At 35.2% G+C, this 23,735-nt stretch overlaps 1 protein-coding gene across 5 annotated transcripts in view; it reads left to right on the top strand.

The window, feature by feature from the left end:
* PACRG (parkin coregulated) overlaps nucleotides 1–23,735 on the top strand; it is a 250,918-nt gene that overhangs the window by 117,970 nt on the left and 109,213 nt on the right. For all 5 annotated transcript variants that reach the window (XM_063329193.1, XM_063329194.1, XM_063329190.1 and 2 more), the window contains exon 4: nucleotides 21,639–21,810. In XM_063329193.1, the coding sequence (XP_063185263.1) occupies nucleotides 21,639–21,810 (172 nt within the window). The remainder of the gene's footprint in view (nucleotides 1–21,638; nucleotides 21,811–23,735) is intronic.

Raw genomic sequence — 23,735 nt, 5'->3', positions numbered from 1 at the left:
TAATATATTTCCATGGTGTTTGATATAGTAAAAATAACAGGATCAGAAGACAGAAATAGATTGTCTGTCTATAATATTTTGCATGTTATGAACTTAACCTGTTGTGATGATCTGAAAAGGAGTAGTTAACTGATCAGATGCATCTGATTCCTTTGATTTACACAGTTAGAAGTCAGTTTTCATGACATGCTGATTTGATTCAGCCCTCACAACAGCTTGTAAGAGATAAGGAGGTTGTCAGAAAGATATTATTGGATGCTCAGGGATTGCTTTTGAAGTTACTCTGAGCTGATAATTAATGAGAAGCTTTTTTTGAGAAGTTACCCTTAAGTGTAGATAGATGTTACAGTTATTTTTTGTTTTGTTTGCAAACTGATGGATTAAGTATGGCTTTGTTTGCTGTCTGTCTGTAATGTAAAATCTACCCTACCACCAAACAGATAGATAGTTTGTTAATTCCCCTTTTCAGTTTTGTGTTTTTTGGTTTTTCTCGTATCTCCTTTACTGTGTGTTAGAGCTAAACAGCAGTGTTTTGGCATATTGAAGATGACAGGAAGTCTGAATTCAAAACTGAAGTGTTAGTGTGATTGCAGTGAATACGTTTGGCATTGCAGCAAGAAATATGTTTTTCCCAAACTGGTAAATATGTTTTTTAAGATAAGCATACTCTTGTATGTGAGGAGCCTATAAGGTTATGAAGAGCTTAGTTATACGTGTTTCTCTTGACAGAGGTTACTTGGAATGTACTTGGCTGAAGTTACATGAAGAAGCTGGTTTTGCCTCTAGATGTATGTAGATGCACAATGTACTTTTTAGTAATCCTTGACTTTCCTTTTTTCTTTTTTTACCTCTTAAACATGGTAGTTAAGATACTTTTGATACAATAAAATGATAAAATAATACTGCTGGGAGCTGAAGGCACTGTGACATGGAAAGACGTATTTTTAAAGACGTAAAATGGTCATTCTGAGAATTTATGAGAGATAAGGAAGTCAAGGAAACTATAAGTGAAGGAAACAAGGAATAATACAAATAGCTTCAGTTTCAATGTTCTCACATGTTATCTTCAGAAGGATTAGTTGTTCAAGAATTTTTTCTTCTCATGCTAATAAGTAAATGTATATGTTAATGCAGTATCAACCATGCAGAACTTAAGTAAAAAACAGACCTTAAACTTTGTTCTGGAAACATAGACCTGGCTAAACGATTCCAAAAGGCTAGTTCTGATAAAGCCACTCTTACTCAGGCAGTTTTGCCCCAAACAGAGGGAGATGGAATGTAAGTTCTTATTGTTCTGGTCTCACAAAGAGTGTGAGAACTCTCAAAATGCAATTTATTAGACTCCATATCAATTTTTAGCAAAAGATCCTGGAGTGAACCACAGTGGAGCTAGTGCTCTTGTGAAATTGTCTCCTTTGTACCATGAAATTGTTATATCAGGATATTTCATCAGTTTGGTAATACATGACAATAATCCATTATTTCAAAATTAGTGGAGCTAATGAGCCTTTGGAATAAGCTGAGGACTTAGGTTCTGACCCACCAACAAGTAGTTCCATAGATTTTACTGGTCACTGAACAAAACTATCATGAATATGATGCTACAATCCTAGGTTATTTCTGAACTGTGAAATAGGTGCTTGCCACAGTATATCCTGGGGCACTGGCTTTACAGGGAACGCTTTCTAGCGTTCTTGTTTAGGTGCCTTTGCCTCTGAAGGAGGATGGAACTTGGGAGAGGAAATGGTATGTGTCCTCATACTTTCTGCCTAACATGGAGTCTGGAAGTAGATAAGAATTATCAAGTGCTGAGGAGCGAGCTGGAAGCTATTCTTGTTTCACATGCAGTTTAAACCATACCTTGGTCGCAGCCTCAGTGTAGTAACTGCACAGTCCTTAGAACTTAAGTTTAGTGATTAGAAATTGAAGGATTGGTATTACTGTCACACGCCTGAAATTCCTCTCTTGTAGTTTTGTTTGAGGGCATGCTCCACTGGCAGACAAAATACTTGTAAATAGCAATGAGAGAAACGACAATGCTTACAAGTTTGAAATTAAGAAAAGACCAAATGTTGATTATATAATGCATAAGAAATCCTTATACAATGAAAAGTATCCTTACAGGAAACCACTAAAGCTAAGAAATCATTCATATCCAGAATCAGAATTTTAATTGTTGGTTAAATAAAATTTTGAAAATTTGAAAAATACAGGCATCCTGCTTATAAGCTTCATTTATCAGTGCTGGAGAGAAACATGCTTTTAACAAACATTTTTTGCTCATTCTTCTGAAGTATCAGTATTAACCACTATGAAACATGAGATAGTTTGCTGCTCTGACTCAGAATGGGAGATTTACATTTCTTTTTTTAAACCTGCTAGCTAGTATCAGTTTCTCTTTTTCCATCTCTGTCTCCTTCCTCTTCACAAAGCTCATGCACAAATAACAGTCTTTGGGGTTACAGGGGGTGCCACACTCCCTAACCATTCTGCCTCTATCTGAAATGGAGACATGGCCTCTTGTTTTAGAAGGCAAATTCATTCTCTGAAATGATAGTTCAATTCTTGTCATACTTTGACTGCCAGACGAATTCACTTTACTTCTGGTGATGAACTAGGAACATCAATTGAATTTGCATAGATGACTACTGAAGCTGGAACTAGTGTCTCAGTTATAAAAAAACAAGCTTCTGTCTCCAGTTCCCATAGATAATTGCCCTAACAACATGTCCCCAAATAGTCCATTGAAATACCAGACCTTGCATATGATATGAGATAAGGATTGAAATGGAATAGAATGAGTTTTTACACAAAACTGTTGGTATCTAAATGTTAAAAATCTTATTTTGATCTCTTTAGGTATTCTCAAGAAGACATCTTTTGTTGTAACGGTAATGCCATGGGAGATAAAAACAGAAACATCAATCTTAACAGAGTATTAAGTCTGAAATTTGATTATGATCACTTAAATCTCAATGTGGTTAATTATTTTTAGTGTTCACTATTCTGTGAGAATATCCATCTTGAATACTTGTCTGGTGTGATTAGATGAAGTTGTTATATCATAAGGTTTAATTGATTTTTCTGAATTTCATATTATAGGAACAAAGCCGTAAGTACTGTAGCAGACACTGAATAGTCTATCAAATACAATTTGGGTTATTCAAATAATGAAAACATTTGTTACTCTTTTTAAAAATTGATTAAGAGGATTTTGAGTAATTAACTCGCTTAAAACTTTGTTGGATTCCTGCAGAAATTTGGATAATTGTGTGGCTCTTGAGACATTGTTAGGCATAACTGATACTTAATGATGGTATGGAAAATAATAAAAAAGAATATTGTCATAGCTTTTCTATAGTGTTCCAGCAAAGTCTATGCACCCTGTTTTCAAGTTTACTTTCCACAGCTCATTTGGCAGCTATTAATGTAAATATTTTCAGATTCTATTTTCTTTCTTGTTTATTATTCCACTTTTTGGATTTATATTACATTTCATATAAATATCTGTTTATATTAGCCTTTATTGTACATTTCAATCCCAACTGAGTTTACAAGAAGCCTGGAAGCTTGTTGCAGTAGGGTGACAAGTAAGACTTCATTGAAACATAAAACATACTCCCAAAAATGAAAGCCTGTGAATAAAAGTAGTGACAAGCTTTTGTTTTTAGCTTGTTACACAGCAAAATTAATTTTCTGCCCCAATGCTGAGACAATACAGACAGTACTAATGTACTGGTTTGGGCAAATGCTTCAGCTTAGTCCAAAGAAAGATTCATGTAGCAAAATCTGTCACTGACACACCCACTTGTTTCAATGCATCTTCCAGACTGCAAATTAAGTTACTGAAGTATCATTATAACATAAAAATTTATATAGGTGTGCAAAAATTTTAGTCATTTTTTAATAAAATACAACAATACTGAAAATATTTATATAATGCTTAAAAGATAGAACATAATTTGCATTTTTATGCATTATATGGCACTATTTTGGTAGCTAAGCAGACAGTGGCATACCTTGGGTGATTAAAGTCCAAGTGTAGTGCTACTACTTTAGGGCTCAGTCCATGGTAGCCTGTGTACTTTTTTTTTTTTTTTAATCTAAAATGAGTGCAGAATTCCTTGCAAGATTGCTAAGGCTACGCTATACTGCATGGGAAACACACTATGGTATAGTGATTGCTAAGGAGGAAAGGATTTCTGTGGAAGAAAAAGAGCAAGGAATTTCTTCATTATATGATCATTGAGGCTTCTAAAAAATTGAGATTCCCATTGTATTAGTGAAGTCTGTTTATACTTTAGCAGTGTGTCTTATCAAGCTCTACTGTGCAAAAACACTGTAATGCTGATCAGCATGATCAGTATATCTACAAATTCAGTCAACCCAAATTGAGTAGTGATAGTGTATTTAGCCTCCTATGTATTGCCTTAAACTATTTTTTTAAAGAATAATTTTTAACATGTTTCTTCCCAATCTGACTATACTGAAACTTATTCAGACTATAGTTTGGTTAGGAGATATTCATAAAACTAGTATCCGTGAAGCTTCTGCACTTGATCATGTGCCTTAATTTAGAACAACTTTATTGACAAATTCTCTTGCATTTTCATCTATTTTTGAGGGCTTCAGCTCTTACATTAATTTCCTATATCAAAACCTATCTAGGTTATCCCAGTATTCAAATAAAAATTCTAATTTCTTAGCTATCTTTGGTTGTTTACTTCCGTCCTGAGACCTTTTTTATCTGTGCATTAGAATCCGTACTGCAGCAGTGAGCTCTTCTACTGGTTTCAATGATCCTGCCTTACTAGTCAGAGGTCTTTACTATCATCACTAACTTAATTTTGAAGATTACTTTAGAAAAAAAGAACACCCTCCATTTACTTGGCATAGTTTTGCAGAATTTATATTGTTAGGATTTAATGACTTCTGCATGTCTGTATTTGAAAAAAATTAATTAAATGGATAATGATCAGATCTTAGTTGTCTCTGCTTTTCAGTTACTTTCTTTTCCCTTTTGAGACTGCATAAGAATTGTTTCATTAATAGGGCTACCCCAAACTCTACAAGCCTATTAACAAACACAAATACATAGGACTTGAGAACTGAGAACATGACTATAAATTGGACATAAAAGCATTTCTTCGTATAAAATAATTGTGAGTATTGACAAGACAAACTAGTGGAATATAGGACTTACACACAAAACAATGTAAACCAAACCAAAGGCAGTTGCTAATTTTACCTACGTTAACTTCCTTTCTCCCCCTATTATATAATTTTATTTCATATGACCTGGGAACCAAGTAGGTGTTTTTTAAGCTTGTAATCTTACCTTTATATTTGACATTGGTTTTAGTCCATTTTTTATGTCTTAACTTACTGATATTACTTATCTATGAATGAAGGTAGCTATGGTCAACAAAGTGTCTGAAAAGAAAAAAATCATATCTCTAAGCATGATTTCTCGAGTTTTCTTTGCAAAATTTATTGCCATTTATTCTTCTGGTCAATGCAACAACAGAACAGCATTCCTAGTGAATCTAGAAACTCTCTTTTAAACACAAAACTCTTAGAAGTATCAATGAAAAGTCTTATTAAATAACTGTATAAAGATACATATGGAGAATGTATATCAATACTATAACTTACAGACAGATGCAGCATGATGTGTTGACCTCCTTGGTATATTTTTTTCAAGGACAGTTTACAAATCCAATGACCTGATCTCATTTCATCTAGTAAGAACTATATTATAAAAACCTTTTTGTTTCAAATTCAGTTTGCAACACACTGGAAGACATAGTTCATCTTTCACTGATAAATTGAATAGAAAAGACAAAGAACTGGGCAATGATCCTGAGAAATATACTCTGACTTGCTATGCTGAATGATACTGGATTTTGTATAACGTAATTCTTGAGGTTTGCAGAGATAATAAAGCATAGTGCTAACAACTGTTTTGCTGTTAGTTTTTTTACTTAAGTTCAGTTTACTTTCCACAAATTTATCTTTGATTTACACTTTTTATTACTTTCAAAGAAAATCAAAATTCAGCCAGACCTATCATTGTTATAGTCTACTGTTGTTATTTATCTGAACCTCTGTGGTAGTTTTTCCTTTCCCATAATTTTCCAAAGAGATTCATCTAGCCTGAAAAAAAAGTTCTTGAGTCCGTATGCTGGATGGTTGAAATTTAAAGCATTGCTGTGGCAGATTGGTAGCATACTAAATAACCTTAGTAAACTTGATCCCCATTTTTTATGGGGAGAATTCTAAGTTTGAGCTAAGAATGCAAGATTTAGCTGTTTTCTTAATGGCTTCTGCTTTTGAAAGGAATTGATTTGGAGCAATTTTTAAGTTTGCTATGCAAATGAAAAATATTGTTATTATTAATATATATTCAAAATATTATTGTCTTATCTTCAATTCATTGTCTATATGTTAGGTTTTTATACTGGCAACCACTGCCGCAATATCTGCAGTATGTTCAGACCTTAAGTACATATATTTTAAAAAGAATATTTTACTGACTTCCATAAAGACTATAGATATACCTACAAAGTAGATCCACAAAATGTAAGAATAATTCTGGGATCTTTGGAAAATAATTTTGAACCGTTTCTTTGTTGTTTCAAGTATTATAGAGCACTATTAAAGTAGAAAAATGCACTTCACTAATATAAACAAAGCTATCATGTTTCCTAGTGCCAATTCTGATGTGTACATCAATTGCACAGAAAAGAGAATGTACAATGGCATACCTTACAATTTTTTATGCTTTCTAGATACATACATGACATGTATTACCTTATAATATTAAGCTTAAACTTTAACTTTAACTTTTCTTCTTAAATTTATCTAGACTCTCAATAATATAGACTCTGCTAACAAATTAAAAAACTTTCTAGCTATACATTTTCAGTATTACAGGGCATGTGAGTATAAATTTTCAAGATAAATTTAGTGTTGAAACAAAAGATGTATAATTAAAAAACATAAAATATATTGCCAAAGAGAAAAAGACCCATGCTCTGACATTTAAAGTAGAGTTGCTAGTCATGGTTTTAATTAGAAAATAATCCTTTACCAACTCATTCAGTTGCTAAGTAAGAATAACATATTTTACTACAAAAAATTTCACTTGAACATAGGCAAATGACCATTGGGTTTACCCACGTTATAGAAGCTTTCTTATATTTTAAATTTCAAAGACAATTTTACCTGTTACTTTTCTAAAGCAACGAACTTAAGCCTTTGGTATTGCAGTACATTTAAATATTTTCCATCCGGATTGCGCCAAAACTACTTCCTTCCAGGGACTTACTCTATTCTGCTGAAATGAATACAGTTTGGAAAAAGGTTTTATTAAAAGAACAAATAAATGCTTAATAAAGCAAAATTCACAAAATATCTGATGAATTATCTGATTGGTATGGGTGTACTCAGTTATCATAACACTAACATTGTATCCAATATCTGAAGAAAACTTGTTTGGGCTGGCATGGCATTTTGCACAGAAATCCAAACGACTATAACTAGATAAATTGTCACAGGTAGATGAATATACCACAAAAAAGCAAATTAATAATTTCAATATTTAAGCTTCTGTTTAATTTCTTGGCAACATACGATCTCCAAATACAGTCAGTGAAAGTAATATGGATGTATTGACTGAAAGTCATCTGAACACTTTTTTCCAACTGTGAAATGCCATTTGCAGTGACACCATCAATGTAACAGTTGTGTTCAATGACTCATTTCACAGACACCCATGTCAGATGCCACAAGCAACTGTAATCACCTCCTAAAGGAGGATTTATTTTTAACTTTTTGAGAGTCATATTGTCTAATGAACTCAACTTGCTTAATGTATGCTCATGTATGTTTTGATATATTTAATATAATATTAAACAGTTATGCAAGTAGACTTCTATTGATTTATTTTTTGCAAAAGTGTTTGTGTTCTTCACTCCACCTCAGTTTGCATAAGTCATACCAACCTCCACATTTATTCTAGAAAACTAACAGGGTCATAGTATGGCCTTGAGCATTGACACAGCACTGTTAAGTACACAGATAGCACAGTCCCTAGTGTGATTTTGTTTGGGGCTTATTTGCCTAGATAGTGCTCATCCATGATTAAGGTAAGCAACTACTGAGACTATTCACAATATACAATTTTAAGGCAACCACTCTGTTTTGTACATCAAAGCATTTAGCTGTCCAAAAATGATCTCTTCCACACTACTGTGCGTTGGGCTCAGAGAATGACTCCCGCCCTGTTTTGGTTTTAAGTATAGACATATTTCATGCAAACATCTATTAGTCACACTGTAGATTATCAGTTTTGAAAATTATGTGCTAGTCTTGAGTTTTGACTTCTTTGGAATAACACTGTTTTTCAAAAGGAGGGGTTTTTAACTTTTCTGTGGTAGCCCAGTCTGTTTGTTGTAAAATCTGACCTGAAATTTACAATAATACCCTGGCTATCTTGTTTCATAGTTCACTCTTGAAATTGAGGACAACATCTTCACAGTGTTTGGCATCAGCCAGCAGATGGTGCAGTATTCCCTTCCATTTCTGAGGCTCTGTCAATGTCTGGAATTGTTTCATTTAGTACTTGATTCACCTGTCTGCAGTGTACCTTTGGGGACGTTTCAGCATTGCTAGCGCATTGTCTCAGGTATTTCATTCCACCAGACCATGACTGAAAACTGTGAAGTAACTTCAGAGCCATCTTCCAGGACTCTTGGAGGCCATGGGACAAAGGATTTCTGGTGATTGACCTGATCTTCTTAGACAGTCCTCTGCTCCAAAACTTAGACAGTCCATTCTTCTTCTCAGACACGCTTACAGGCAGTGAGAATGTTCTGGTTTTCCTCTATTATTCATTAAGTTAGTGAAGATTCACACATCATGGTCCTGCTTTCTCCAACTTGTTTCAGGAGTATCTGATTGCAGAACTTCTTTGTTGGTAAGATGTAAGAGTTCCTGGCCTAGATATGCAGCATTCATGGTAACTGTCTCAATACATTTTAGTATCTTTCTGGATTCTGGGTGGTTATCTGTAAGTGTTCAGACATTACTCTTTCCTGGGCAGGAATGTAATTTTCATACATGGGAAATCAAACTAAATGAACCTATTGCGTCGGTGGAACAGATTCCCAAATGGATGTACCACTAAATCACTTTAAAAGTTGGGGGATGATTTTCAAGAGTTGTCAGTCAAAAGACAATCAGTTATGCAATTACTTTGTCAACATATGCCACAAACTCCTTAGAGCTTCTTGGCACTTTCTGAAAATCCCTTGGCCTTAAACATCGTTAAGAGTTTAATGAAAGTTACCCCCTTCAAGAGATCCTGTCAATCAGTACAGAGCTTAATCTAGTTCCTGGGGCTCTGAAGAAGCCACAAGGTAGGTCAGACACTTTTTATGTATGCTTGACTTCACCTTGCTGGAAATGTGTTTTTTCAGTTCCAGGAGAGTGAAGAATTCAGATGTTAAAGAAGCATACACATCTTAAGGTATTCCAGTTACTGGAGTAACGTCATCCACCCTCACAAAAAACAAGTGAATAATTTTTATATGTTTCACCATATATAATATTCAAAATAGCGTTCAATATTACTGTGATTCCTTTTTACATGAAATACCACTGAAATACATATACTGAGCAAAATGTGTTGGGTGCAGACTAAAGGGTTTTTGAACTCACTTGAAGTTCGGTTTGCTGCTTAGTTATATTAGTTCTAGAGATAGACAATTAGGAGTCCCGAGTAATTGGGTCACCTTTACACATATTTATTCTTTAATTAAGCTTAATCAGTATGAAAACAAAGTTCAGTTGTGAGCCCTATGCTAGAGCTTCTAGGAAGTGGAGGAATGTCCAGTAGTTTGTGCACCTTACATTTGTGACTTGATTTTTAAAATGGAATAGTTTAAGGCTGGCAGGAGATTGTCTAGATGTCAGTGTTTTGATTTTTAAACTGATATTGTTGTGTTGATTTCCTTTTAGAAGTTCAGCAAAAGTGCTGACAGTAGTGACTTGCTTTGCCATATTTTATGTGACACAATTTGCTGTGACAAATTATTCTCTCAACTGAACCCATAGTATAAATCATTTAGATTTTACTATATGCATTTAAAATATTGTAGATCTCATCTTCTGTGTGTTCATTGGATTAATTGTGGAATTGTGTATAATTGTATAACCAAAAGCAGCACACTTAAATTAATCCAAAATTAGATGAAATTGCCCACCAACTTTCTATGAATGATGAGTACTCCTCTTTGTGACAGCTCAGATGATTATTCTGTTCAGTTAGCACAAATTTTTATTTAGCTCCAGTCAAGAACTCCTATGTAGGCCAATGTGGCACATTGCAGCGCCAATGTGGCAACAGTAGAACCAAAACGAGTCACCAGAGGATGACCTTATCTTCTGTGGCAAACACCTTCCTCCTGGAATGCTCCCCTCAGAGAGGATAACATACAAAGTAGGACTCATTCCACTGACAGACCAAGCAGAGAGCAAGTCTCATAAGGGGAGCTCTGGAAGTAGAGACGAGAATTGTTCTCACTGTTCTCACTTTCCTCCCAAATAAGCCTCGTTTTTTATATGAACATAATGAACTTCTCCCCTGAAGCTCTTGAGGAAGATTGTGTTACTGAAGTCCATAAAAATCTTTATCGTCTTTCTTTGGCTAGCACTGTATGTATCATTTAAAGTCTCCTTACAAAATGGTATTCCACAATTCAGAATGTTTTATGGCTTCCAGAAGATTCAAGATGGTAGCAGTTAGAAATGAGTATCACCAAAATGAGATTTTTAAAAGTGTGCATTTTTTTCATGGCTTTAAAAACTTTTATTCAAGAAAGTACTCATATTAGAAAGTAATCTTACTTAATATTGCCTATGTTGTTGACCTTTGCCTCAGGCTGGGCTTTTTACAAATCAGACCAGGCTGTTAATGGCAAGTCTTTGAAATAAGAACCACTTTTGCATAGTTATCAACATGATTTGGCCTTAATATTAATCAATGTGATTACCCGAAGCTGCAGCAGTATAAGATGCAAAAGTAATGTATAGTTTTTACTTTTTTATCTTGCATTGTATCTTTACCACATTGGCAAATCATTTCACTTTATCAGCCAATTTCAATTCTTTGCAATATTCCATCACTTCTATCATTCTGAGTAATACTTTTAATTTAAAATTGTTGTGGCCTGTGATAATATACTAAGCAGCATCATTTCTGCTAATCCCCAGGGCACTCCACCATTAGCCTTTTTGCTTCTTCTACTGTAACCAGCTTTTAATTCATGAAAGGACTTCATTTTGCCTCCTGTGGCTACTAACTTAATAATCTCCTGAAAAGGACTCTATTGAAAGCTTTTTGAAATCTTAATTCAATATCTACAGAGCCAGATATCCTTTATCTATTATTTCGTTAACTCTTAAAACTGTGCTTTAGATTGCTTGCAACAAGCTGAATCTGCAGGGTACAGTCAACAGATTTCTGCTCTGTGTCTAGCACGCCTGTTTCATAAGAGGAAGAGACTTATAAAACCTTTAATTTAGTGTTGTAACCAACTTCTCAGTTCTTGCTAAACTTATGAGACAACCAGTTAAGTCGCTGGCTTCTTGTACATGTAGGATTCTGATTAGACTTCTGAGAGGTATAGGTTCTTTTTTAAAAATCAACCTGAAAAGTGGGTTGTTCTCATTAAGAGAATTATCCAAATGCTCTGTGAAATCAATAAGATTAACTGTACACTAAGAAATGAATGGACTGTGGACTATGTCTCCTTCCCATTTTGTACAATTTTCCTTGCTTAATAATAATGTTATCCACAAATGTACAGTTACACCTTTGGAGATTAATAAAATGTGAGGGAAGAAGTTTTCCAATTTGGTGGTATAGGAATAAAACCTAAATACTTGCAGATTGGAACAGGTGTATGATAGGTATGATATTTTTTTCTCTGACAGTGCTCAGAAATCCCTATATGGCAACATACTTTTGGAATTCGTGAGCAAGAGTATACCATGTCTATTCTTGTAGTGAACCATCAGTAACCCCTTTACATTGCTCAGAATAAAGGAATAATGGGAAAGGCTTAAAAAAATAAATAGTTTAATCACATTTATATACATAAACATGTTTGCTGCACGTTTGCTTTTGTTGCAAAATGCAACTATTCCCTGTTTGGATCAACTTTGAAATTGCATAACACCTCCAAAGTAAGATATAAATGTAGAGTCACCTTAAATCATTTGAAGAAATATCTCCTTTTCTGTTGGAAAGAGTGAACACATTACCACTGTTTTATTCTATTTGTTATGGCCGTTCTGCCCACTTTCCTGCCTAGAGATAAATGTCAAGAGTCACAAAGTGATAGGAAGTCTCATAGGATGCTGTTAATGTAGAAAAATCACTATTCTAATTTGTGTTTGAGCCATTTGATTTCATGGTTTTTATTACATTTTAAAAAAATATTGTGTGTGAAAACGCAAATGATAATGTTTAATGACATGTTTTATAAGCTTCCGCAATTTCTAAAGCCATAAACCTGCCAGTTTTTCACCATGCGTACGTCTGAAACTTATGACAACATTGGATGGATGGACACTTCTAGTTGTGCATTACATTTGTGAAAGGTTTTCTGGTATTTTATGCTATAGTTTAATTTTTAAAACAAAGGAAATCTTCAGATAATTGCTTTAAACTTTTCCCACAGACACTTTTTTCTATGTGTCTTTGTCCCAGTGTTCCTATTTATCTCTAATTTTTCTGATTTATGTTATTTTTATTAGGCCCAAATAATTTCAGTTTAATTTGACAGACAGCTTTGCATGAATAAAGGAAATGAACACCAAAAAATAAGAACACAATCACTTGGCCACTCGTTTTCCGAATAGGATAGAATCAGTTGACACTCTCTCCTGATTTACCTCACAATTAATTCTTGAAAAATTACATGAGAGTGTTAGGTTTCATCTTATCAAAACGGTAGCAAACATTCTTTGAGCAAAAGATGAATATTTTTTCCAAAAAGTCAATTTTATATTAGTTCTATACTGACATATTGCATTGTATGTGTTTTGTTAGGATGGACAAACTGGTCCACTCTTGTTCTGATAAAATTTAAATTTAACTCCATATTGCACAAAGTAAATAAATGAAGTTCAATATATCTTCCTTAAAAGGGTAGTGGGAGAGTCTTGCAGCCACCTCCTTATTGTCTTACCTTCAAACTCTGCCTTTGGGGGTTGGGGGGGCAAGGTGTGGGGTGTGTAACCTCTATCTAGCCTCCTCCCCTTGCCTATTACTGGGACTGTATTATCCTCTTTGCTTTCCTTTTCAGAGACGAGGTGTCCACTGATGTCTAATTACGTGTCTGCAAAATTGGAAGTTTCTTCCTCACAATTGTAATCCTTTGTGCGTTCTATAGGGAAGTCCCCATTAGACTGGGGAGGTCCCAATGGACTGGAGGGTAGCAAATGTAGCGCCCATCTACAAAAAAGGCAGAAAGGAGGATCCGGGAAACTATAGGCCTGTCAGTCTGACCTCGATAGCAGGGAAGGTCATGGAGCAGATCATCTTGAGTGCCATTACAACTCATATAATGGACAAGCAGGGGATCAGGCCTAGTCAGCATGGGTTTAGGAAAGGCAGGTCCTGCCTGACGAACCTGATTTCCTTCTATGACAAGATGACCCGATTATTGGATGAGGGAAAGGCTGTGGACATTGTCTACCTAGACTTTCGAAAAGCATTTGACACTGTCCCCCATAGAATTCTCATGGAAAAACTGGTGGCTCATGGCCTGGATGAGCATACGATCTGCTGGATCAAGCACTGGCTGGATGGGCAGTCCCAAAGAGTGGTGGTTAATCGAGTTAAATCCAGCTGGCGGCCGGTCACAAGTGGTGTCCCTCAGGGCTCAGTGTTGGGACCATTTCTGTTCAACATCTTTATTGATGACCTTGATAATGACATAGAGTGTATCATCAGCAAGTTTGCAGATGACACGAAGCTAAGCGGGAGTGTTGATCTACATGAGGATAGGGAGGCTCTACAGAGAGACTTGGATAGATTGGACCGATGGGCCAACGCTAACGGTATGAGCTTCAACAAGGCCAAGTGCCGGGTCCTGCACTTGGGCCACAACAGCCCCATGCATCGCTACAGGCTTGGGGAAGTGTGGCTGGAGAGCTGCCTGGCAGAAAAGGACCTGGGGGTTCTAATTGACAAGCAGCTGAACGTGAGCCAGCAGTGTGCCCAGGTAGCCAAGAGGGCCAATGGCATCCTGGCTTGTATTAGAAATAGTGTGACCAGCAGAAGTAGGGAGGTGATTGTCCCCCTGTACTCAGCACTGGTGAGGCCACACCTTGAGTATTGTGTCTGGTTTGGGCACCTCAATACGAGAGAGATATTGAGGTGCTGGAGCGAGTGCAGAGGAGGGCAACGAAGCTGGTGAAGGGCCTGGAGAATAAATCTTATGAGGAGCGACTGAAGGAGCTGGGACTGTTTAGTTTGAGGAAGAGAAGGCTGAGGGAAGACCTCATCGCTCTCTACAACTACTTGAAAGGGCATTGTAGAGAGGTTGGTGCTGGTCTCTTCTCACAGGTAATTAGTGATAGAACAAGAGGGAATGGCTTCAAGCTGCAACAGGGTAGGTTTAGGCTGGACCTGAGGAAAAAATTCTTCACAGAAAGAGTGGTCAGACACTGGAATAGGGTGCCCAGGGAGGTGGTGGAGCCACCATCCCTGAATGTGTTTTAAGACTTGTTTAGATGTGGTGTTAAGGGATATGGTGTAAGGGAGAACTTCATAGGGTGGAGTTGATGGTTGGCCTCGATGACCCCAAGGGTCTTTTCCAACCTAAATGATTCTATGATTCTATGAATAGAGTTTACCCTCTGCTTCTTGCTGGTGCCTAAGTTCAGCTGGGGGGTATTTCTCAGATGTTGCCGCTGAGGTTGTAACTTAGTCTGCCACAGGGCTATGGACCCCGAGGAGTCATTAATTCCCACTCACCTCTCAAAGTAGGTGTATATGATACATATAATATTGCATGGCTATTATAAGTGCAAGTTATCTTTACACATCATGTAATGCTCCTGTTAGGCAATTGCAAATAAGAGAGATTATTGTGTTTGTGGAACTCTTACAACGTATTAATAAATTATATAAGGAAAAAAATGGAACAATTGGGTATGTCAGCAAGCCTTTGAGTAGCAAGAAGTATGTAACTATATAAGCATACATTCTGAAGTAGTGGAGATACTTTTGTCTGCCACTGAGGTTATCATGTGGTCCATTATTTGCTTCACACAAACAATTCGCCAGTATGTTCCACATTTGTCAGAGTCATATTTACAGAGCACTTTTCTCAGGGTGCGTTCATCTTCTATTTTTAATGCTACCCGTCAATTAAAAGAAAGTAATCCTTTAAGTGTAGTCTACAGCTATTTGCTGTATTAGAATAATAGTATATTATACACGCTTTCTTAGAAATCACTAGACTCGGATAATCTAATGTGGTCAGAATCCAAATAAATAAGAACAAGTTAACAAACACTTCATTTCCTTTACTTTTTTCAGTTTGGGGTATTCCTATATATCAGTTTGTCCCTGTTATTTCCAATGAAGAATTAACGGGAATAAAATCTAGATATTTTATATTAGGGCAAATTGATGATAACAACAACAAGGCTCTCACAACTGCTTTATGTAGTAGCATTAATGCTTTTCTATCTATACTAGAAATATCTCATAAATTTAAAATAGTATTTGCCCTTTTCATATCTGCATCATAGTGATTAATTAGTCTGTTCAGCTTTTTTTTCTGTCTTACTACATCACACCGATGAACTCCTATACTGTAGCAGAAATCCTAGCTATTAGTATGTCAATTTAACATTGCATGTCATACTATAAGGCCTATATCTCATAATCCAGGGGTTTTTTGTCATCCTGCTGTCCCTCCCGTATATTGGCAAGACCTGCCTGATCTGTATTATCGGGGAAGTGTATATTTATAAAATCTAAATCCAGGCAGTACAATTAAAAAGATTTATGAAAATGCAAGGATAGAATCCCCTCCCCCCAGTAATGTCCTAGATTATCTTCTGTATGGCACAGCTCACAGACTATTAGAGATTCACATATGTAGCTCAGAACCCATTTCTTAAATAAAAATTAATCTTAGGTTGCATTTATAGGAAGAGATTTCAGGCTGGTTTTTAACCCTGTCTCTAGCTGGGGAGGAGTTCACACAAATTTAGATCTTCCTTCTACTTGCCCCCATTTCTCACCCAATCATTGATCCTATTTAGGGAACAATATGACCTTCATCCTGACTATTAATTTTCCTCATCTCAGTAGCCTTAGTCTGCTGTAATGACATAAATGTGAGTATTTGTTTTTCAATAATATTACAGAGGTCTTGATTATATCCAGGTCTAGCCATTGTTGCTTACAGTAGATTATGAATAAACTGACTTTGCCATATTGCCAAACAATTTTATTCAAACCACTTCTGTTTCAGTCATGCTTCTCATTCATACATATCAAGAATGAGCCAAAAGTAAGTGGGTGTATTTTATTATGAGTATTTCCCCATATTTTGAAAAGAATCCACACGGATTAGGCAGCAATGTCAGCTGAGAGAAAGCAATGGAGAGGGAGGGAGGCAAACGGGGCAATTCGTCTGCAGGGACAGAGTTGTATTGCTTCATTTTGGAGCTAGAAGGAACCTCACTGGGCAGATAGGAATAATATCTAGAAAATAATTATTGATTATGTGCCCCTAAAATGAGAAAGAGAAAAGAGTTTAGAACTACATTTACTTTAAGGTGCACATCATAGTTGGGAACCTTTTCATCATACTGCTCTTCAGTTTTCAGACTTAAATGTTACTGTCTTCCAATTTCATTTAAAAGAGCAATAGGACATCAAGATACAGAGAATACTATGGAAAACTGAATTATATCTTGCTATATTATATAAAATAGAACAATATCTCTCCCTAGCTTTTCTCAACTATTTTTATTGATGACAGCATTACTCTTGTAACCAACATGGAGGCAATAGGGAATGCAGTAAATTCAAAATTATTAACTATGTAACAATTCTTTGAACCATAAGTACCATAAGCAAAGTTACTGTATTAAGAACTCCATCTAATCATGTGTAGAAAATACTAGTGAGCATTACTTGCTCCATAGTGGAGATTAAAACTAACATCCTCTTATGAATCAAGAGACAAGTGTACTAAAAGCAAGAATCCAAAGCCTGTGCAATGTACAGGCTTCATCTTGACTATGGGTAGAAGATACTGGGAAAAAAAAAGAAACCTTGAAAGAAGGCTGAAAGAAATCTTGGAAGAAAAATAAGAAAGGAAGTTCAAAACCGAGACACTTCAAGAATGTTTCCGCTTTTCTCTTTCCATCAACCTAGAAATTAGAGATGAAATAGCTTGTATAGAGCAGAAAACAAATCTTAAAAGGTACTATTATTTTACCAAAGAAACCTCACAAAATCTTTACAATCCTTATAAAAACTCTTGTTTGTCCTTATCAAGCCAACAATTCCAGAGTTTCTTTTACTATACCTAATTTTAATACCTTAGATAAAGACATTGAATGAGTACATAAACAGTTAGATATAATGTTTCTGGGAGATCAGGTCCAATTTTTGGGTAATCATATCAAAGACGTATAGTATTATGTAATCAGTTGTGTGAAATGAGATGGAAAATTAACTTGTTCATGTATCTTAAACACTACCTTCTAAAACTCAGGTTTGCCTTATAGATTACCAAATTACTTTGAATATGATTATTTAAGAAAGGCCAATAGCATCCTTACTGTCAAACCTTTAGGTTCTTTCAAATAGCTTGCTTTCTTCATCTAAAAGGCAGATTAGCCATGAAGCTTATTTTTAGTGTATACAACCTAGACTCTTTATCTGTGTTTTCATTATCTCAGCAGACTTGCCTCTCACTATGAGCTGCTTCATAGGAGCAGTTTTTCTGCTGGACAAGATTTTCTGCTGGTGATACTGCCATTAGTTTCCTCCCACCTTGTGCGTTGGTTATACATATTGATAAAGCAGCAATTATAAACTGTATGTTGTTTCTTTTCCACCTAGTATACATAAGTAGTATACATAAGTGACATGGAAGTTTCATGAAACAGAAGATTTTACTCATTACAATACAGTTGGTTTTGTTGTGTGATCATCTTTTATAATAATATATCAATTTTTATTAGTTGGCCTATTTACTGAAAATTCAGAGGCTGAGTTCTCACAACTTACAAACCACTAGTACAGAAGTTCATAGTTATTGTGAGATTTCGTCTTAAAATCCATGGTTGCAGCATTATTATCAGATATGGAAAAGTTTTACCAAGAATTTGGGCTTTAATCAGCATTTTTTGTGGGTGGATGTGAAAAACAAAAGAATTTTGTGGGCATAAACAGAAAAATCGCATTTTTCTCTGCACAGCTGTATAATAGCTACTTTTAACAGCTAAATAGTAAACACAGAAGGAAAGGGTTTCACTCTGTAGAATGTAAGGCAAAATATTTCTGGCTTCCATATTGTGGGAGTTATTATTGAGCACAAAATGCTAAGTAAAAATTGGCTGTATGCTTGGACAGCTGACACTTCAAGAAAGGAGTTATAAATCAGAGTCCTTTTCAGAGCCATACCAGTTGCCAGACACTTATGGTTTTGGAACAAATTGAGAAGTGAGGAGTACACACAATTTTTTTTATGGTCTTTATGATCAACAGCTTCTCATACTTATATTTTGTAGAGATTTTTTTCATAATAGAGCTTTTGTGTCATGTGTAAAAATCCGATTTGTTTTTAAACACAGAAATCATATTCACCTTAAAGTTAATATATCATTCATACATATACATAATGCATGACTGTAAGACGGAGTCAGTAGATAAAAGTAATATCTTTTATTGGCCAGCTATTATCACTGAAAAACATTGACAAGCTTTTGAACACATAAGCTTTCTTTATATCTGAAACAGAAAAAGCATATTTCAAGGGCAAAGACCACCTGAGAAAAATTGCTCATAGTATCAGAAATATCACATCTTTGAGAAGAAAGATAACTGGTAGATACAGTTAGAGGAGCTATTAGTGAAGAGTGGCAGAAAAGAAAGTAGAGCTTCTACTATATGTGTTTTGAGCAAAATAGTTGCAAATCCTGATTCAGTAGTCTAACATGGATGTGTATCCATCAAGGATATTTTTCCACAGAAATAGTTTGTAATTTTGAAAGAGTTGTTAAAAATCCATGTAAGGAATGGATTCTAAAAATAAAATAAATAATCTAATCAGACATTATCTGATAAAGGTGTTTTTCCTTGTGAAACAGCCTCTCCCCCAGTTTAAAAAAAGCCCACACAATACTAATTGTATCTGTCTCTTTCACATCTTAAAGCTTTCCCCAGACACAAGTAGGTGTTGTAGGTTTTGTTTTCAATTTTCCGAAACTAGAATATTCTGTAACAAAAAATGCAATCTAATAATCTTATAAACTACAAACTAGAACCTAAAAATATTGAAGAACATCTTATTGTCCTATTGACAGAGAACAGGAAAAAAGTGCTGCTTGTTGGTCCTGCTTTTTTGTCAATGATATTTTGACTGCCTGGCCATTTCTTACTTGATACAAGTTTCTTGCTGTAATGAGCAATTTGGCCTCTGATTTAGGCTTGGTCACCAGAAGTTCGTAGTTGCCACATTGTTGTCTTCTCTTCTCAGTGACTTTGGGGGCAGACTTCCTTTACCATCTCAAAAGTATTGTCCGTAGCATGCTAAATGTCCTCAAGAAATACAAACCCCATCAATTTAGGAATTTAAATGTCTTCTGATTCTTGTTCTGTGAAGATCTTCATGGCAGGTTGCTTCGTGTAGTTATTTTTGAACTTTCTTATGAATTGGCCCTGGGATATTTACCCTAAAAGCATCTGAGAAAGGTGTTTTTTGTTGTGAAGCAAAAAGCCAATGAGCAAAAATTACAGAGAAGCCATCATGTATGGTGTGAAAATAGCAAATGTGAGTTTCATTTGTTTCTTCTTCTACATGGTTCGTTACAGGGACTTGATTTCATTCACGTAGGTGAATAGGTATTATGCAATTGTTCTTTTTAGTCTCCTATAGGAGATTAACAATCAGTGCAGGTGAGAAGATGCAAATATATAATTGGCACTATGCCTGCCAATAGTGAGATGGTCAAAGCAAATGTAAAGGACTTAATTTCAAGTGTCTGTTTCAATTAATTTTCATTATTCATGAATGGATCAGTTTCAACATGAAAGACTGAAGCAGTCAAGTCAGTAGCTAAGATGTGCAAGACCAGGATTCAGATCTGCTCAGAGTCAAGCAGGAAGGAAAATGAATCATAGCTGCAAACAGGGAATGTATGTCTGCTACTTGCTGACTATGGGATTTACACAAGAATTGTAAAACCCAAGTTCAATTCTTGGTGGCTTTATTTCAGATATTTCTTCCACAATTCACGTAAGAATGTGATTACTGGCCCTAAATTCAGAGCTGGGTATTTGTTTGCTTAACCTGACAGTTTTTTTAAGGATATTTGGAGCTTCAGCTTAGTCTATGTGACAAAGCTTGTTAGACGTGAAGGAGGAGGCATCTACCCAGTTCCAAAATATAGTCTCACTGGAAAACTAGGGTAGCAGCTAAGCAGTGTTTTAAAGATGGAAGTGGATGCCTAAAGAGATGGATCGATCTCCAAGTGATTTTGAGGATCATATTCTGTTCAGAGAAAGTGCTTTGCTGTTGAATCACTTCTTAGCTGTATTCAGAGCTTTGACAGCCTGAAAGAAAACAACTTCTGGTTCTCTCTGGCTGTCCTAAGTGTGTGTAATATCAGAGTGCTGATGGGTAGAAGAAGGAAATGGGAAGAAAACTAGGATAGCGTGCAAAATCCCTCACGAAGTCTTTAACTTGGGAAGATTAGCACACTTTGTATTTCAGAATTGGAGGGAGGTTCCTATTAGAAATAGGTACCTAATTTCTCTACCTTTTTTTCACAGTAGAGACCCATTGAATTTCTTTAGAATTCTGCTCCCGATATGAATAGGAAAACAAATTATGTTAATACCTATAAAGTTGGAAATCCTGTACAAATATTGATATTTGTGCTGTGCTGGATATTTGTTGGTTACAGGATTCTTTCTTGTAGTTTTTCTTCTGAGTCTCCAAGTGAAGATCAGATTTTTCTAAAATAAACAGAATTTTGTTCTTAAAATGGCTGGTTTTATTCCTATGGGTAACTTACGAAGTAAGGTGTATAAGCAATAATATCAGAATCTGGTACTGACTTATCAAAAAATGACAATATATGGGGGCATACTCATTTTCATTCCTTTCTTTAGGTTTAATATTTCTGGATTTCAATATCTGGCCATAAACCATATGTGAGACTTAATGATATTCTCCAGTGATACAAAATGAATTATTATTTACTAAACACGCCTATGTAGATGGCATGAGTTATCTCTTGGCCTGATCACGTTGTATTAGTAATGAAAAATTGCATTAATTTGTTTGTTTATTTTGTATTTTCAGGTAGAGATTGAAAAGCTGGACTATCATTACTATCTACCTTTGTTTTTTGATGGGCTTTGTGAAATGACGTTTCCATATGACTTTTTTGCTCGTCAAGGAATCCATGACATGCTGGAACATGGTGGAAACAAGATTCTTCCTGTCGTTCCTGAGCTCATTATTCCAATAAAAAGTAGGTGAACATGTGGGAAAAAAAATCCCTAAAATTGCATTTATATAGTGTAGATTTTTGATAAGTTGCTAATTAAGCAATAAAACATGTCAGAGTGTGTATTTCGTGAAGACTATGGCAAATGTGAGTAAATTGTAAGGCATAAGCCCAGAAGGCTTATGCCTTCAGTCACCTGGTACATGCAGTAATCCAGAAGAACAGACTGCTTGGTTAGTATTTTTCTTATTACAACGTGGCTTTTGGTCTTGGAAATGTGAAGTGACATTTTCTTACTTGATTTTGTATATTTATTATGTGAATCCATTATTGTATAAATTAATTTATCTAAAATGACAGGAGAAATCAACAGGTGAAACTTAGGGAATTATGTTTCTTTTTGTCCTTTTGTTTATTCTACAGTTGTCATACTTATTCACTAGATATCTTTTCTGTCATCATTCTCATTACTTTGCCTGTACATATATCTATATCTATCTAAACTGGGAGTTCTGCCTGACTAATTAATGTTGTATGTAAAATTTTGGCATTTAAAAAATATTAATTTTGAAGTTTTTATATATTCAGACGTAGGGTTTTGTAGAAAAAATATGTGAAAGATAATAAATTATTTTAGTACAATTATAATACCACTAAAACTAAAACTTATTTTCTTGAAAAACCTAGTCTTTCAGATATATTGTTTTGTCCTTCCTGTTTTTTTAGACCAGTACCTTGAAGTGATATTATTCTGAACCACCATCCTTCTTTAGTTAGAAAAGTTAGTTAAAACAGAAACTTGATTTCTGTTTTACTGCTGATCATGAATGGTATCGTTGCTGTCTTTTTTCCTATTTTCCTAAGGTGATTCAGCATCCATGCTGATACAGAACAAAATGGAGTCATTGTATTTGTGATGCAGAATGAATAGAGTCAAATACAGTTTTGGAAAAGGGGAAAGGGCATGTAGTTCGGAGACCAATAATATTGAAATAAGAGTGTTGGAAGGGTCAGAATTGTGGCTTTTTCATTCATTTTATTCTCCATTTAAAAAGATTAATTATAGATGTCATAATCTCTATCTTACTGTAGATTTTGAAAATGTCAAAAGGAATATATAATATTCAGAATGGTTACTCTGTAAGTGATACTTGTGAAAGGTTGTGAAAACAGTGTTGCATTTTTTTCTCTCTGAAAAGGAAACATATAAATAGAGAAATCATGCCATTTCTTTAAATCTGTATTTACAACACCACCCAAATATATTTATAGTAGTTTCTTCTTTTTCTTTGAAAGCTGAAATCGTTTCTTCAGAAAAGACTGCAATTTTATGATAGCAGCTACTCAGTTAGGATTTAAAAGTCTTGCTGAGACCAGAATCTAGCTTAGAAATAATTACCTGGAAGCTTTAGCTGTTACACAGCTTTTAGCATTAGAGATTGCTAGGTGAGGATATTTATAGGGGTTTGATATATAGTCTTTGAAATCAAGTCATAATTTATGATGCTGGAAAACACTCAAGAATATGCTAGCTAAATCAAGTTGTTGGTTCTGCTTTATTTTATTGTACAGTGCTAATTTTTTTTTTATTTAAAAAAAGCTTCTGTACCGGCTTTAACGTGTGAAGAGCCTAAGTATTATCAATGATGAAAGCTTCTTCCCAATTAAAGCCATATTACTATTAGAAAAACACACCACCATCTCAAGGAACCCAAAAGTGTGTACTCCTAAGAGTTTTTAAAATTGCTATCACTGTGTAATATAGGAGTGTAGTCAGAGCTATACATTTCTGTGACTCAGCTGCATCCTCAATAAACTCAGCTATGTTTTACACATATTACTGTTTCTAAAGTGTCCCACTGGGTGAGTTATATCTGATTAACCAGTCTTCTTCTAGACCACTACCGTATTTCTACTGTGAAAGAGTGAATCAATTGGTTGTTAGGCAG

This window comes from Chroicocephalus ridibundus, chromosome 3 (assembly GCF_963924245.1).
Source record: "Chroicocephalus ridibundus chromosome 3, bChrRid1.1, whole genome shotgun sequence".
Lineage (NCBI taxonomy): Eukaryota > Metazoa > Chordata > Aves > Charadriiformes > Laridae > Chroicocephalus > Chroicocephalus ridibundus.
Note: the sequence above shows the minus strand (reverse complement) of the source record. Positions and strands in the feature narration are given on the sequence as shown.